Below are 15109 nucleotides of genomic sequence, written 5' to 3' on the forward strand. Positions count from 1 at the left end.
CGTTTTTCTTCTTTCCTTTTTTTTTCTTTCTTTTTGTTCTTTTTTTTTGACGTCCTCTCTCTCCTTTTTTTTAAATAAAATCTGCAATCAAATGAAAATAAAAAAAAAATTTAATAAACGGTATAGGGAAAGATTTTAGCAAAGAAATAAAAAATAAGAAAATAAGATAAGATAGAAAATAAGAAAAAATAAGAAAGAATGATAAATAACTCTGATTTTTAAAGAAGCTCTGATACCAAATGATGTGAACCCCTTAGGACTTGCTTAGAAACCCACAAAAGATAATGAAATTAAAACGCCCAAAAAGCTAAAAATCAGAATTCTTAGGATAGAATTTGAGACAAACACCTCAACCTGATGGCTATAGAGAGTCAAGAATCTTGGTACAATTTAACACAAAAGAAACATCAACACACTGATTATCAGAATCAAGAACCGAAGGTAAAAGTTTGAACGCACAAGGTGAAAACCTTGATAAGTTCATAAGTTCGATAAATAATCAAGAGGAAGCAAATGCTCACAATATTCTAAAATTCAATCTCAATAATCTGCCTTTTCATTACAAAATTCGTCCATCTATATAGACTGTAACAAAACACATAAATCCCTAAGGCATTTAATTCTAAGTTGCCTAAAATTAGGAAAAGGAAATTAACCTAAAATTCTAGCCTTAAAAACGCCTATTAGAAACTTGGAAAGTTAAGAAAGATGAAAATAGAAACTACTTTTTTTCTGAAAATGGACAAGTCATAACACCTAAACTAAGGATTCAATTTTAGAAACTAATGGTCTGAAAATCAGCTAGTCACTTGATCTTTTACCACGCCATTTGAAGGAAATCAGAAATAGAAACTTCCAAGTCTTAAATTGACTAGTCAAATTTCTCAATCATGTTCTGAATTTGCGCCAAGAATAATCCCTTTTTGGAAGGTAAATTTCTTCCATGCCATTGCAAGAAATGAGCCAGATTAATTGTTTGAATCAAGCTGACTAATTTCTGGTCGTCTCTTGGCTCCACCTTGGCATGCACGTTTTTAGCATCAACCCATATATCTTGAATCAGCCCATTGAATGCTGCTTTAATCTTCTTGGCCCGTGCCCTTTGTAATTGGTCCAATTGGAACTTACAACGGATCCTTTGACGCTCCATGATTCTCATCATTAATGAATTAAAATACCTTATTAATTAAATTTATAACGGGCTCAACTGTACAATAAACATATTCTATTGTACGGTAAACACCAATAGTAAAGCTCTCTACTGCTCAATAGAATATCTCGACTGGTTAGTATAGTAGATTTTCACATGCTTTTTTTAGTTAAAAGACTTGGTTAAATTTAATTTTTCTTGGATAATATTGCTAATTAATTGGTTGCATCGATTATTCGCACCACCTATATGAAATTATATATATTTTTTAAAAAACAACTTAAATGAGACATTAACAACTACGGTGATACTTCGAAAATTCTAACTTGGCAAACTAAGTAAATTATGTTTTTAATTTTAAATGTAAGCACTAGTAATTAAGGTGCAAAATGTTTTTTTAATGAATTAAAATACTATATTAATTAAATTTATAACGGTCTCGACTATGCAGTAGACATATTCTATTGTTTGCTAGACTCGGTTAGTAAAGCTCTCTATTGCTTAGTAGAATATTGCTACTGGTCAGTAAAGTCACATACTGTATGGTAGACTTCAGTAATACATATCTCTATTGTCGGGTAGAGTATCTACGGTCTCGAAGATGAACGCTAGCAACGGCGTTCTGATAGATCTGTCAATGTCTACGCGTTGCTGGAGCAATGACAATTCCTTTCCCGTGACTCGACATCTCCACGAACTGAAGAGAGATAGAGAGGCAAGAGAGAACTGAGAGAGGAATACCTACGGAGAGAGATCTCTGGGACCTAGTCTTGTTGGTCCTTATTCGGCGACATGCGACGACGACGGGGTTTGGGGGTCTGTGAGAGAGTCTGGAAGAGAGAGAACAGAGCGGGAAGAGAGAAACATGAAGGAGGGAGAGAGAGAGAGAGAGAGAGAGAAAGCGGAAGAAAGAGAAAGAGGCAGGGAAAAAATTAGAGTTAGCTATTAGGGTTTAGGGATATCTATGAGTATTTTAGTCTTTTCAATTTGTTATTAAAATATAGAAGGGTTAGAGTTTTTTAAAAGGGTAAAACTCCTTAACTAGAAACTTAAGGATCAATATGTACAATTTTCTTTATATTCTATCAAAGAAGACATTTAAAATCTATATTCTAAACATGCCTCCATAAGAACCATCAATTAAGAACGATGATAAACATACCTTTTAAGAAACTCATTCACATGAGTGAACTTGCAATTCATTCACGTGCGTGAAATGTAAATTTGGAATTGAGAGAAATCGAAAAGCTGACTAATTTGGTGGCTAGATTTTTATTGTGTAAACATAGAATATATGTAGATCCTCCATGGCGACCTAACTTTCGAAACCTAATAGGATTTCGTTTTTTTTTTCTTTTTAGCTCCGTATCAAAATTATGGCCACAAATCTTGTGGCTGCATCTCTAATGATGAGGTATATGCTTATATCTCACTCTCTAAAAACGTGAAAGTCTATCAATGTATATCATGATATAATATACGTAATATGATAAAGTAGTACATGATGTATGGTAATATATACATAACTATTAGAATTAATTATAAAAATTCTCTATAAATTATACTCCTTATTACACTTTGCTCTAAATCTTTAAAACATTCATTCTTGAAAAATGAAATGTTCACAAAAGTGCTCATCTACTAAAAAATTTAACAATTTTTAACACGTGTTACGTAAATAACCGTTGTTGGTAAACAGTTTAGAGTTAAATATTGTTTTACCTATTCACCCTTTTTCTTTTTTCTTTTTTTTTTCTAATTCACATATAACATAGTAAAAAAAAAAAATAAGGGTCTGTTCGTTTGCTGCAACTTACTCGAGAAAGGCCCACTCGAGTGCTGAAGTTGGCCCAAGTTCGCGTTCGGCATTTGAAAACTCGAATTCGAACTCGAAAATTAATTCGAGTTACCAACCCATTTTTGAGTTGAACTTCCCCCTGCTACTCGAGTTACTTCTCTGCACTTCTACAGTGCAGATTCCTGACCCTGAGAGTTGTGCGTTGCTGAAGCTTGCTTTCAGCTCTTCTTTCTACACTGCCATTTCACGTGGTTCTGCGTTCTACACTGCCATTTCACGTGGTTCAGCGCAAGACTACTTTTTGTAATATAAATATATATATTTGTGTGTGTATGTCTAATGTCAAAGTGAATATAATGCAAACCGAGGGAACTATTTCCTAATCTTCTACTTTTTATTTTTATTATTTTTTATTTTTGTAATTATGTATTTTTTAAAATTATCAGATCACTCAATAATTATTTACAAGTAATTTAAATTATTCATATTCAATTACAAAAAACATTATAAATTCAGAATATAAAAAAATTGTAAAAGAATTGAATAAAATTGTTAAAGGAAAAAAAATCATATCCCCTATTCACAACTCAAGTTTTACCACAAACAAATACAAACTCAAAAAGATTCTTATCTCAAACCATAACTCAAGTATACACAACTAAACGCAAACTCAAGTTACAACTTCAACTCAAGTTATAACTCAAATTCAACAAAAACTCAACTCAAAAACTTAACTCAAGAATACTTGCAAAAGAACAAGCCCTAATGAAATGTTTGGTAGGAAGGAAAGAAAATAGGATAGAAAGGAAATATGGAAGTGATGGAAATGAAATTGATTTTATTTTATGTTGTTTGGTATGAGAAGATGGAAAGAAAATGAGCTTACCTTCACTTGTTTGGTATTGAAAGTTAAATTGGGAGGAAAGAAAAAATCTTACTCGTAAATTACTTTTATACTCTTAAATTTTTTGCGTGGATTTTGATGGAGAAAAGGGTAATTTAGTAACTTTACTCACTTTAATGAGTTGTCTCCATTTTCTGCCCACTTGTGGAAAGAAAAAAAAATGGTGGGGCCCACATGTATTATTTTTCACTCAATTTTCTCTTTTTTTCTCTTTTCTCTCCTACCAAATAACCTACATTTTCATTTTCCCTCCACCTTCTTCCTTCATTCTACTTTTCTTTCCTAGCAAACATACTCTAAATCTTCATCACTCCCAATGATGCAATAAATCCCCCACCTCATAAACATAGTTCCTTTTATTAAAAAAAGATGTTCATTTTTCATTCACTATTTTTAAAGTTAAAAAATATTCAAAACTAAATAAATTTTTGAATTCTAAAAAAAAAAACATTCATAAAATTTTTTACTTACATTCAATTAATGATGGATGTTTCATAATTAAAATTCTAAATTCAAAATAGTTTCATATTCAAATTAAATTTTGAGTCACAGAATTACTAAAATACCCTAAAATAATTAATTGAATGTCAATTTCTATTTAAATTTAAATTCAATTTTTTTACATTATATTATTTGAGAGAAACAAAGGTTACGTTTTAGAAAAACAACGAGTTATAGAGTATAATTCAAACAGAATTTGTAATTAATCTTAACTATTAATATCATAACTGTGCTATATGCATATACATAGAGTTGTAGAATGGAATACTATTGTAGTAGCTAATTAGGTTTTGAAAATCTAACATTTCAAATGAAAAAACGGTTTTTTTTTAGTCACCGCAACTACGTTGGCTTTTAATTCTCCGTTTGAAAACGGTACAATACATATCCAGATATCAACATATATCATACATGGGAAAACATTAGATAAAAATTAGTACATATATATCTATACACACGCGTAACATTATATATTAATATATTTAAACGTAGTACCCTCCTAGTATATATGACGTTAACTTACATATGACAAACGAGATAACATAATTATAACATATAAACCTAAATTTATATTAATTTCGTCACATTATAATCAAATTTTAATTACAAAAATTACAAAAAATTGTTGAACTTAACCTTACAGTTTATATGTCTAAATTTTTACCCCTTATTCTTTACCCTTTTAACTAATATAATTATTTAACTAAAAGAGACGGGTAAAAATTTAGACTAATATAATCTAATGAATATTTGTCTCATTTTCACTTAAAATAAAACAAAATAAATCGTCCCATTTTTAATTGAGAAATAGACATAATCCTCACACAATTGGCATTAACCTTTCCTAGCACATTGAGGTCCTCATTGCTGTCAACTGTAACATTACTAAATAGTATGTTAGTAATAACTATCATGATATCATTACTGCCAGTTCTAACATTAAATCCCCTATTTACTGTTAAGTAGAAAATGGGATGTTACATAATGGGTGCGTTTGGAACTCGTTCCAAAATAATATTTGTTTTTTGTATGAAAATGAAAATGAAAACATTTTCAATTTCAGACATAAATTATTTTTAAAAATGCGTTTGGTAGTTTTATCAATAGATTGTTTTCAGTATAAAAAAACTCATTAATGTCTATCTTTTTCTCTTTCTTCTCAAGAGAGGAGAAAACAAAACAAAAAATGAAAAATGATTAAAAGTCGTTTTTCATTTCTCTCATTTTATACTAAACTAAAAAATTATTTTTATTTCTATTTTTTGTATTTATTGTGCCAAACGCTGTTTTGAAAACGTTTTCATTATTTTTTTCTAAAAAAACGTGAAAAATAAAAAGGGATCAATTCTAAACTTTAGAAAACAAATGAAAATATATGAAATGAGGAACACATTGTTTTTAGATGCACATAGCATCGCCTTCTAAAACAAGAAAATAGTTAACAAGAGCATGCACCTTTTTTTTCAATAAAATGAAGCCAAATTCAAGCGACCACATTTTTACAATCTCACAGTTTATCATGAAAACTCCATCGACAAGCAAACTAGCAATCAGATATGAACGAAAAAGAAACAAAGATTTGCTACAATCACAACATTTAAAAGGAGATCGAGAAACAAGCCAATAACTGGCACAAACTTGATCAAACCTATAACATCCAGTAAAATTAATTGAGATTAATTAATCAAATCTTGTGGTTAGTGTTAATTAATCTGAGATTAGTGCAAGATTCTCAGTTATAATTATCATAAGACCTTTCTCTTTTAAAAAAGATTGTTTTGAAATTTACACTGCCGTCCCTCGAACATTTTTAAGTGTTGGTAACTAATTTTTTAAAATTTGAATAATGAGTCATTTCATACTCTAGTCAAATTAGACTTTGAAGTCTAATAATTAAATTTGCCCAAAAAATCTAAGCCCAGAATTTGCCCAGAATTTGAACAATCTTGTGGTTAAATATTGTTTGTAAAAGAGACTCCGGAACACTACATTTTAATATCTATTTTGGGTATTTGTATATATTTTTTTATTTTTATAGATTTTTTTTAATTAATACAATTAATTTAAATTAAATTTTAAATTAAATCTCAATAATCACGGCCTTATTAACAGCATCTTCTGATAAGCCTATAACAACAGGTCTTGTCCAATTACACCGAGATTGCAATGAGAAAAGGCAAAACAAGATGAGAAAGACCGAATTGAGAAGAACAAAAGAGAGAAGTCATAAAGGAAAGTATGAGAAACAAAAAGAGGGAAAAAAAACACTTAAAAGAAGGAGAAGCGCCACGTGGCATGCAATAGAAGGAAGATATCTTTGGTTCTCTATGTAGTATGTATGTTAAAGATAAAAGTATAGTTTTTAAAAGAAGAAAATTAACATAAAGGCCGACAAGAAAACCCAGTTTTTAAAAGAAGAAAATTAACATAAAGGCCGACAAGAAAACCCACTGCAAAATCATGGCTTCGTTTAGTATGAAAATTTAAATTAGAGTGATTCAAATTTTGATTTTGTAATAAGAATCATGATTCATGATTTTAGGTTAAAATTATGATTCTAAAATCAGAATCAAAATTAGGGGTTTGAAGCATCTAAAATTAAGAAAAGAGATTATTTTAAAATTATAAATGATTCTAGTTTAAAAAATTACAGAGAAAGTTGAATGACATGTGGCAGAAAAAAAAAGAGTAAAAGAGCGATGAAAGAGAATAAAAAAATGAGGAACCTTATAATTTCTCAAAGAGAAAATAGGAAGGCCATCCGTATAATCTGATTCGGGTTCGTCTGCTGAAAACTTGGTCCTTATTCTCGGAGTTGTTCAAGGAAGGTTTCTAAAGAATTGACCACGAAAAATGTTGAAAAATTACGAGTACGTGTATAAATTACAATACACGAGTCATGTGATAACACATAATCTCCAAAAGGAAATAACCGTTCCGATTTCTTCAACCTGTTACAATAACGGTTCTATTCTACACACACAATTCTCCCATCCTAATCCACATCTTTAAACACAAAGAGAGAAATCTTAAACAAGGTTTAATTTGGAAGCTGAAAGAAATAACAAAGATCTATGGGTTTCTTAAGCTCTTATCTTCTTTGTTTGTTTCTCTCTTTGCCTTGGGCTTATGGCCAACTTGTTCCTGCATTGTTCATATTCGGAGACTCCGTCATGGATGTGGGAAACAACAACCACCTTCCGACTCTTATAAAAGCAAACTTCCCTCCTTATGGAAGAGACTTTTTTAATCACACTCCGACTGGAAGGTTCAGCAATGGAAAGATTTCCGCCGACATCATAGGTAATATTTCTACTTTAAAATCCATCATTCTCTTGCCTTTAGTTTTGCTTTCCCCATCTCATCGTATAATGTAGGTTTTCTCTAATAATTGGATTTTTATGTTTTATTCAATTTCTTTGACTATAGCTGAGACCCTCGGATTTGCTTCGTACCAACCAGCTTATCTTAGTAGTGAAGCTAAAGGAGAAAATCTCTTGATCGGTGCTAACTTTGCGTCTGCCGCTTCTGGTTATTATGAACCTACTGCAAATTCCAATGTGAACACAAATTCTAACTGAATACCCTTGCTCTCTATATTTTCTTTTTTAATATGGCTCATTCTTTGTTGGTCTTCACATTTTAATTAGATTTGATTAGATTTATCAATTTCTAATATTTATTAAAAAAAAATTTCTGATATTATCTAGTTGGGAGTTTTTTTAGAGGATGAAATTATCAGTGGATATCGATTTAATTAGGATGTAATAATTGTTTTTAATATAAGTTATTCCCTCTCTCGATTAATTAAAAAAAAAAAAAAAAACTTGATATAATATGATGGCGATAATTAAACATAAGTGCATTACATGTGTTTGCAATATATATGCATCCTTTTAGCTGAGGTATTGTACGTATTTTGGTTTTGTAGCTAGCAATTCCACTAAGCAAGCAGCTAGATAACTACAAGGAGTACCAAGGAAAGGTGGCGGAAATAATAGGGGCGGCCAATGCTACATCATTGCTTTCATCTGGAATCTACCTTCTTAGTGCTGGGAACAGTGACTTTGTTCAAAACTACTACATCAATCCTTTGCTTAACAGTGCCTACACACCTGATCAATTTAGTAACATTCTTGTTCAAAACTATGCACAATTTATCAAGGTCTCTCTCTCATATGTATATATATATATATATATATATATATATGCATACCTCAAATTCTTATTAATTGCATGTATTTCATTTAGGATATTTGACATCCCTTAAAAGCTGTTGTTAAAAATACCTATTTTTAATGTCGCTTAATACTACATCAGTATAAAAACCGACGTCAAATGTTTTAATAACGGTTTTTAATTGACGCTAATCAACATTTTTTAAGAAGTGAACGCTTTTGGTTTAATTAGGTTTTTAGCTTTAGATGCCTCGTAATTGATAATTGGAAAATGCTCTATAGTCCAGTAATGCTCATAACTTGCCATGTGCTGCTAGCTAGGTTGTTAAACGGGTTATTTTGTACAAAGTATACCAACGAAAAATTGCATAAATTTTGGTAAATCGCTGATTTATTTATTTTTATGTTTGACCTGTAGACGTGTATAACGGAAATAGTAAAAAATAGGCTAATATGAAAAGTTTAAGAAAGTATATAGGCCAATTTTTAGTTATAAAAATTAATAGGCCATAAGTTATCAAGTTATGGTTTATAACCAGATAAGTTATGGACAAACTTGTCAAGTTATGGTTCATAGCCAGACAAGTTATGGACAAAAACCGTCAATAATTTATCAAGTTATGGTTCATAACCAGACAAGTTATTGACAAAAATAATAATTTAACATATTTATTAACTTATATAAATTATTGGCATATTAATTTTAATTCATCTCAAGTCTTGATCTATTTCCCTCTTTCTCCCTAATAAATGTCTATGATCAGACATAATTAAAACTTAAATAGTGTTCCAAATAGATAAATAAATTTAAAAATATACACAAATTAGGTAACAGATAGTTACACTTACACCTTAGTGATTGTAATTTGAAAATAAACAACAATATGAGAGTGGATTGGCCACTGTAGGGCAGAAACTCACCATATGGTGCCCTAACCCGATGCTCTTGTAGATTTTGATGGTTAAATAAAAAGGATTAATTAGCATTGTATGATAGGATTTGTATGGATTGGGAGCAAGGAAGATTGGAGTTACTACACTACCGCCAATTGGATGCTTGCCAACAGTTTTGACGTTGTTTGGGTCAGGCAAGATGGAATGCGTGGAGAGGTTAAACCGTGATGCCATTTCCTTCAACAGAAGACTCAATAACACTTCTGAAATGTTGAAAAATAAGCTCTCAAATCTCACCCTCGTTGTCTTTTGATATCTACCAGCCTCTTTATCAACTTATCACAAAGCCTGCTGAAAATGGTACGTCATTTTCTCTCCTCTTTTTTCCATGATGATTACTTGTGGGCAGAATGTCCGATTCAGAGTTTCTAAAAGGTCCCACATTGTAGAAACTACAATATGTTTGAGAAATCAAAACACCCTTTTTTTTTTCCGATAAAGAGGCGATTAAATATTTTGAAACTTTTTTTTTTTCCAAGTAAATGACATATGATCGAAGCAAATAGCATATTCACCGTTAAATATTTTATTTACTTGGCGTAAATAACGTATTTATGTCCAGTGTTTACTAATAAAGATAAATAATTATGTACATATATATATTTGCTTTAGTCATTTCAAAAATAACAAAAATACATTGTTTACTACCGTTATTGAACCTCAATTAAGAAAGCAATATCTCATCCTTTTTTCGAATTATCTGATTGGATGACATCCTCTATTTTACAGGGTTTACTGAGACAAGAAGGGGTTGTTGTGGAACAGGCTTGGTAGAAACATCAATACTGTGCAATCCCTTGTCGTCAGTTATTACTTGCACAAATGCATCTGAATACGTATTTTGGGATGGCTTTCATCCTTCTGAGGCTGTCAATCAAATTCTTGCTAATAATTTGTTGACCGCTGGATTCGCCCTCATCTCCTAAGTTCATATTTTTCGATTTTAATTTTTTTTTTCTTTGGGTTGTGCTTTCATGGTTGGTGTTTTTCAAGTGAGTAAATATGCAAATAATCTTGTAATTTTATTGTAGTTTCCTTTCATTACGAAGGACTGAAATACTTGCACATAAAGCAAAGTTTTGAACTTTATAGCTAAATTTATAGGCAAAGGAATAAAAAAGAAAGAAAAAGAAAAAAAAAAAAAAAGGGGATGTACCTATACTTCTAATTAGTAAAACAGCTTTTGCCTTCCGTTCCAATCTTTGCTGTGTTTCTCTTTTGGATTTTACCATCATAAGGATTTAATGAGGCATTCTTTTGATTATTCCAATAATTTAAAAGTTTTTACTTGGTGCTTTTTTTTTTTTTTTTTTAAATGAATGTTGGGAGCCAAAGTAACATAAGTACGTATCTTCAAGAGACATTAGTGTAAATAACCCTTTTAAATTACTTTTGTCGGTGGCAGTCTCCAGTCTGCCACTCATTTCTAATTGTTTACGAAATGTGTTGGTAGTTTAAGTTGAGAAGTAAAAAAATCTATCATATCCATAAGATTTTTATAATCCTAGTTCTCTGTTCTAAATACCATCACATAGATACAAGATGCTATTCAACTGCAAAATGCACTTGAAGAAAAACCTTTCAACAAAAATGCCTTGGATAGGTGCTAGGAACTAGCTATGGCATCCCAACGCCAAATCGTCCCGTCCTCGCAGCAGCTGAGTATGGTGCTGCATCAGGAATATGTTTTCACGTCATAAGGGAATATTCCATTCATAATAGCATATGCAAGTACGAAATTGAGGCTGAATAAATCATGGAACAGTTACCTTCCATCAAAGGACACGGCCGTCTGTCTGATTGGAGATTTTGATTGAGCATGAGACAACCTAAGAGACACCAGGTTCGTAAAGAATGTTTCATTATTCCAAAAATAGCAATTTTTGGCTATGAATTTTGAGAAAGAAAAAGCAAAACAAAACCAACCTTGCAATAAGAACGGGAGGGCTAGATTGAAGTTCCCAAACATATATCTTTCCCTCGCGATTTCCTGTTAGTTAGGACCAATTTAGTAGTAAATAGAACGAGAGATCTAAAGATTAAATGGAAGAAATTATATTCGAAATTGCATTACCAATAGAATGAGAGATCTACAGATGAAATGGAAGAAATTATATTCGAAATTGCACTACCTATAGCAGCCGCGTTATAATGGAAATCACACGAAAACTTAATGAACCAAATATCACACTCTGGAACAGGGTACTTTTGAAGGATGTCAACTGTTCCCTGAAAATAAATTGGAGAAAAGTTTAGAGCGGAATCTAGTTAAACAACTAAGATCCTATATGACCAATAAAAATTACTGAAAAGGTCTAGAAATATGCAAAAGTTTCTAACCTCCCCAGGAGACTGTTCCTTCATTTTAGGTTCCCACAACACAATTTCATTGTCCACACTCTAGAAATACCAGTTCAAGAAGGCATTAGAAATCGGAACCATATTGTAAAGATTTAATTCTGTTTTAGTTATGTTTTCTCCTTTTTAATGAACTTTCAAAGCATTTTCCATAATAGTTAAGCTTATAGAAGTTGATAAGCATGAATGTCCAGCTTATTTTACATAAAAAAACAAACTTGTGACATCAGGCTATCTCACTCAAAATTGCAACTAAACTTAGTCTTGGTTTATGTTTTGACCAAGAGATTGGGATAATGGGATAGCTACAGAGCATTGCAAGATGCTAATGAGCAAATTGATATCTTGAAGAAGTCACTGGACATGTCAATTGAGTTAACAGATTATCTCAAATGTGAACACATAAAATGCGGCTATTTACCGATTGGAAAAAACAATAAAAAAAGAACTTTTCAATGATCTTAGAAACGGCATGCAAATGGTGGGTAGAGCTGGTAATTCACCTTTGATAGGACAAAGTCACCAAGCCACCTATTACAGTCAACATAGTTCGAATGAACAGAGGCTATGAACACCTGAAAAGGTCAGAGTAACTTCAGACAAAAGCCGTAGAAAAGCTCATATGTAACAAATCAAGAAATGGGTACCTACAGGAAATTGTACATATTTTGTCGGGAATTTTGATGGGAGGTCAGTCCATGTGAAAGATTTCTCTACATAGGTCCAGAACTCTGGAAGGAATGTGAACAGAATGAGAATAATGAATAACGATATCACTGCTAAATATGATAAGTTCTTGACAAGATCTGTGATATCTGCTGAATGCTACTCTGATCTAAGTAGTCTTACTCTTTGTCCCGTGCTAGGAAGCATTACTCCTCTTTTCATTCCAAATTCAAGAATCTCAAGTCTCAACATTCAATAATCAAAATGAATCCCAGATTGAGACATCAGAAATCAGATTGCATGATCAAAATTAATTTGCAGAAAGAACAAATTCCAGCTACCTTCCGTAGTAATAGTATAACACCAGATGCGAAATTTTATAATTCTCAATACAAAATCACTACTTTCTACTGCTTTCTTCTTTCCTACCTTTCATTGACCAGATCTTTACTGTATTGTCCATGCCACAACTTGCAATGCGATACGTGTCTGAAGGATGGAAATCCTGCAACAGTCAGAGTATCAGTATAGTTAGCATCTTAAATCCTCTTTTTAATTAAAAACCCGCCATAAGGCAAAAGAGTAAGAGTGAAAGGGAGCATAAAATATATTCTGCACTTACCACACTCAACACCTCATTCCGGTGGCCCCCAGCTCCAGCAAATATCAAAATGCATATTCCAGTTTCTACATTCCATAGGCGAACCGACTCATCCTGGTTAATCAGAAACATTAATATATACATAGCACAGAACGAAGCATCAATAAACAGAGAAAATTAAAACACTCACTTTGCTTGCTGACACGATAAGAGACGGTTTAAGTGGCTGAGTCCTTATTTCGTTTATCGAGTCTCCATGACCAACAAAACTCTACAGGCAGGCAAGAGGCAAAAGAACGAACTCATAGTTTGCAATAGCAGAAAAAGAAAATGTACTTATTTGTACAACTTCAATAGTGTTTTTAACAAAGGAGCTGAAACTCTAATAGCAAGACAACCTTATGTATCTTCTCAGTGCCGGCATCAATGACACGGATTATACCATTGATTCCACCGGCCACAACAAATGGAGATCCATCGTTATTGCATGCCCAGCTCACAGTGTAAAAAGACTCATCCTTCTGATCTACAAAGCAATTGAAATCATATGAGCAATCCATAACAAGTCTTAAAGGTAGGGAAAAATAAAAAGGAATCATATTTGCTTCTCAAATGGCTTTAACAACTCACATCCTCATCAATGTAAGACTGCAACACAGCTATAACACCTCCTTCAAGACATTGGTAAACGGTCACCTGGGAGAACAATGAGGAACAGCATTACACAAAAAAAGAAACTTGAAACCTTTTTTTTCTTTCCCTGATATCCAGAAATCCCTCGAACCCACTTTGTGAGCCCAAGTTTGAAACCGGAGCCTTCCGCCAAAGCCTACAATCTTTGTGTTAGAGCCCGAGCCCCTCCCATTAAATTCGTATACTCTAGGAGGAGCAAGGGGGCAATAGTTGATTCTCACAGGGAGGCGTAGTAGGAAGAGGTATTGGCTGACTTGGCAGTTATTATCGAGTTTCACGCTGAGGTCCGTTAGGAATTGGTTTGCATGGGGAATACCGTGAGTGAGGAGTCTATAAAAGAGAGCTTGTAGTGGGAAGGGAGGGGATTGTATTGAGAATTGAGTCTGAATGTTGGAGGCAAAGGAGCCTCGAATTCCTCCTATCTGTAATTTCCGTATTCACGTTTTGTCAGTTTGATTAATAACAGTTAAGAAAACCACCCAGAATTCCTGGGTTTCTATCACTTTGGAAGGCAGGAAACTATGACATTTGCCATGTAGGTTCCCAAGAAACTTGAAACTTTTATTCCCTCTTCAAAAAAGATAATACTTTAAAGAGAAACTTCAAGATGGTTTTCGTTTAAGGTTGTCTTTGGTTAAAAAGGAGTTTCAAGAGATTAATTCCCCTTTTCCACGGAAAAAAAAAAAAAAAAAAAAAAAAAAAAAAAAAACTTTTTTTTTTTACAAAAACCAACGAAATTAACTATTACCTTATTTTCTTCTCCCAAAAACACTTTTAACTGCACAATTAGAGCATAACTAAGCTGTTCCACTAATGAAGAAGAAAAATACAGCTACAGGTAATGAATGTGATTTTTTCCCCCCTTCAGATGGTTTCTCGGGAAACAAACGGAAGATAAACGAGAGAGAGAGAGAGAGAGAGAGAGACCCGATTGCCACCGACAGTGGCGAAGACGTTGAAGAAGCGGGAGTCGATGAAGTTGAAAACGACGGCGTAAAGGGGGCGCTTGCCCTCTTGAAGCCTATTGGTGACCTTGTACTCTCTCTTCTTCGACGGCGTCAGCGATCCCACCACTGGTTCCGACCCAAGTGCGAATTTCGCCATATTCGCACAACGTGAGACGGGGCTGTATGGCGACAGCGATTGGGTTCGTGCGGCTGAGGGGCTGGTGTGCGAGCGGCTGCTCTTTCTCCCTCCTCCCTCGATTTGTCGTATTTCTTTTTGGGACCTTTGCCTACCAACCAGATTTTTTGTCGTCAAATCTCACACCTGTATAAAAATAAAAATTAAAAAATATACATATTTA

At 32.7% G+C, this 15109-nt stretch overlaps 1 protein-coding gene and 1 pseudogene across 1 annotated transcript; one reads left to right on the plus strand and one right to left on the minus strand.

Annotated features, from left to right (window-relative positions):
- Nucleotides 1–7424: 7424 nt before the first annotated feature.
- Nucleotides 7425–10411, plus strand: LOC21385017 (annotated as a pseudogene).
- A 443-nt stretch (nucleotides 10412–10854) lies between these two features.
- LOC21385018 (polycomb group protein FERTILIZATION-INDEPENDENT ENDOSPERM) lies at nucleotides 10855–15058 on the minus strand. The gene is made up of 13 exons (XM_024163235.1): nucleotides 14731–15058; nucleotides 13741–13806; nucleotides 13509–13631; nucleotides 13301–13381; nucleotides 13132–13224; nucleotides 12939–13014; nucleotides 12495–12574; nucleotides 12347–12418; nucleotides 11826–11885; nucleotides 11618–11714; nucleotides 11412–11475; nucleotides 11255–11314; nucleotides 10855–11155 (listed from the first exon to the last, which is right to left on the minus strand). Exons 1-13 carry the CDS (start codon nucleotides 14905–14907, stop codon nucleotides 11092–11094), a joined length of 1113 nt encoding a protein of 370 aa, XP_024019003.1. The 5' UTR covers nucleotides 14908–15058; the 3' UTR covers nucleotides 10855–11091.
- Nucleotides 15059–15109: the final 51 nt, after the last annotated feature.

Source organism: Morus notabilis, unplaced genomic scaffold (assembly GCF_000414095.1).
Source record: "Morus notabilis unplaced genomic scaffold, ASM41409v2 Scaffold1099, whole genome shotgun sequence".
Classification (NCBI taxonomy): Eukaryota; Viridiplantae; Streptophyta; class Magnoliopsida; order Rosales; family Moraceae; genus Morus; species Morus notabilis.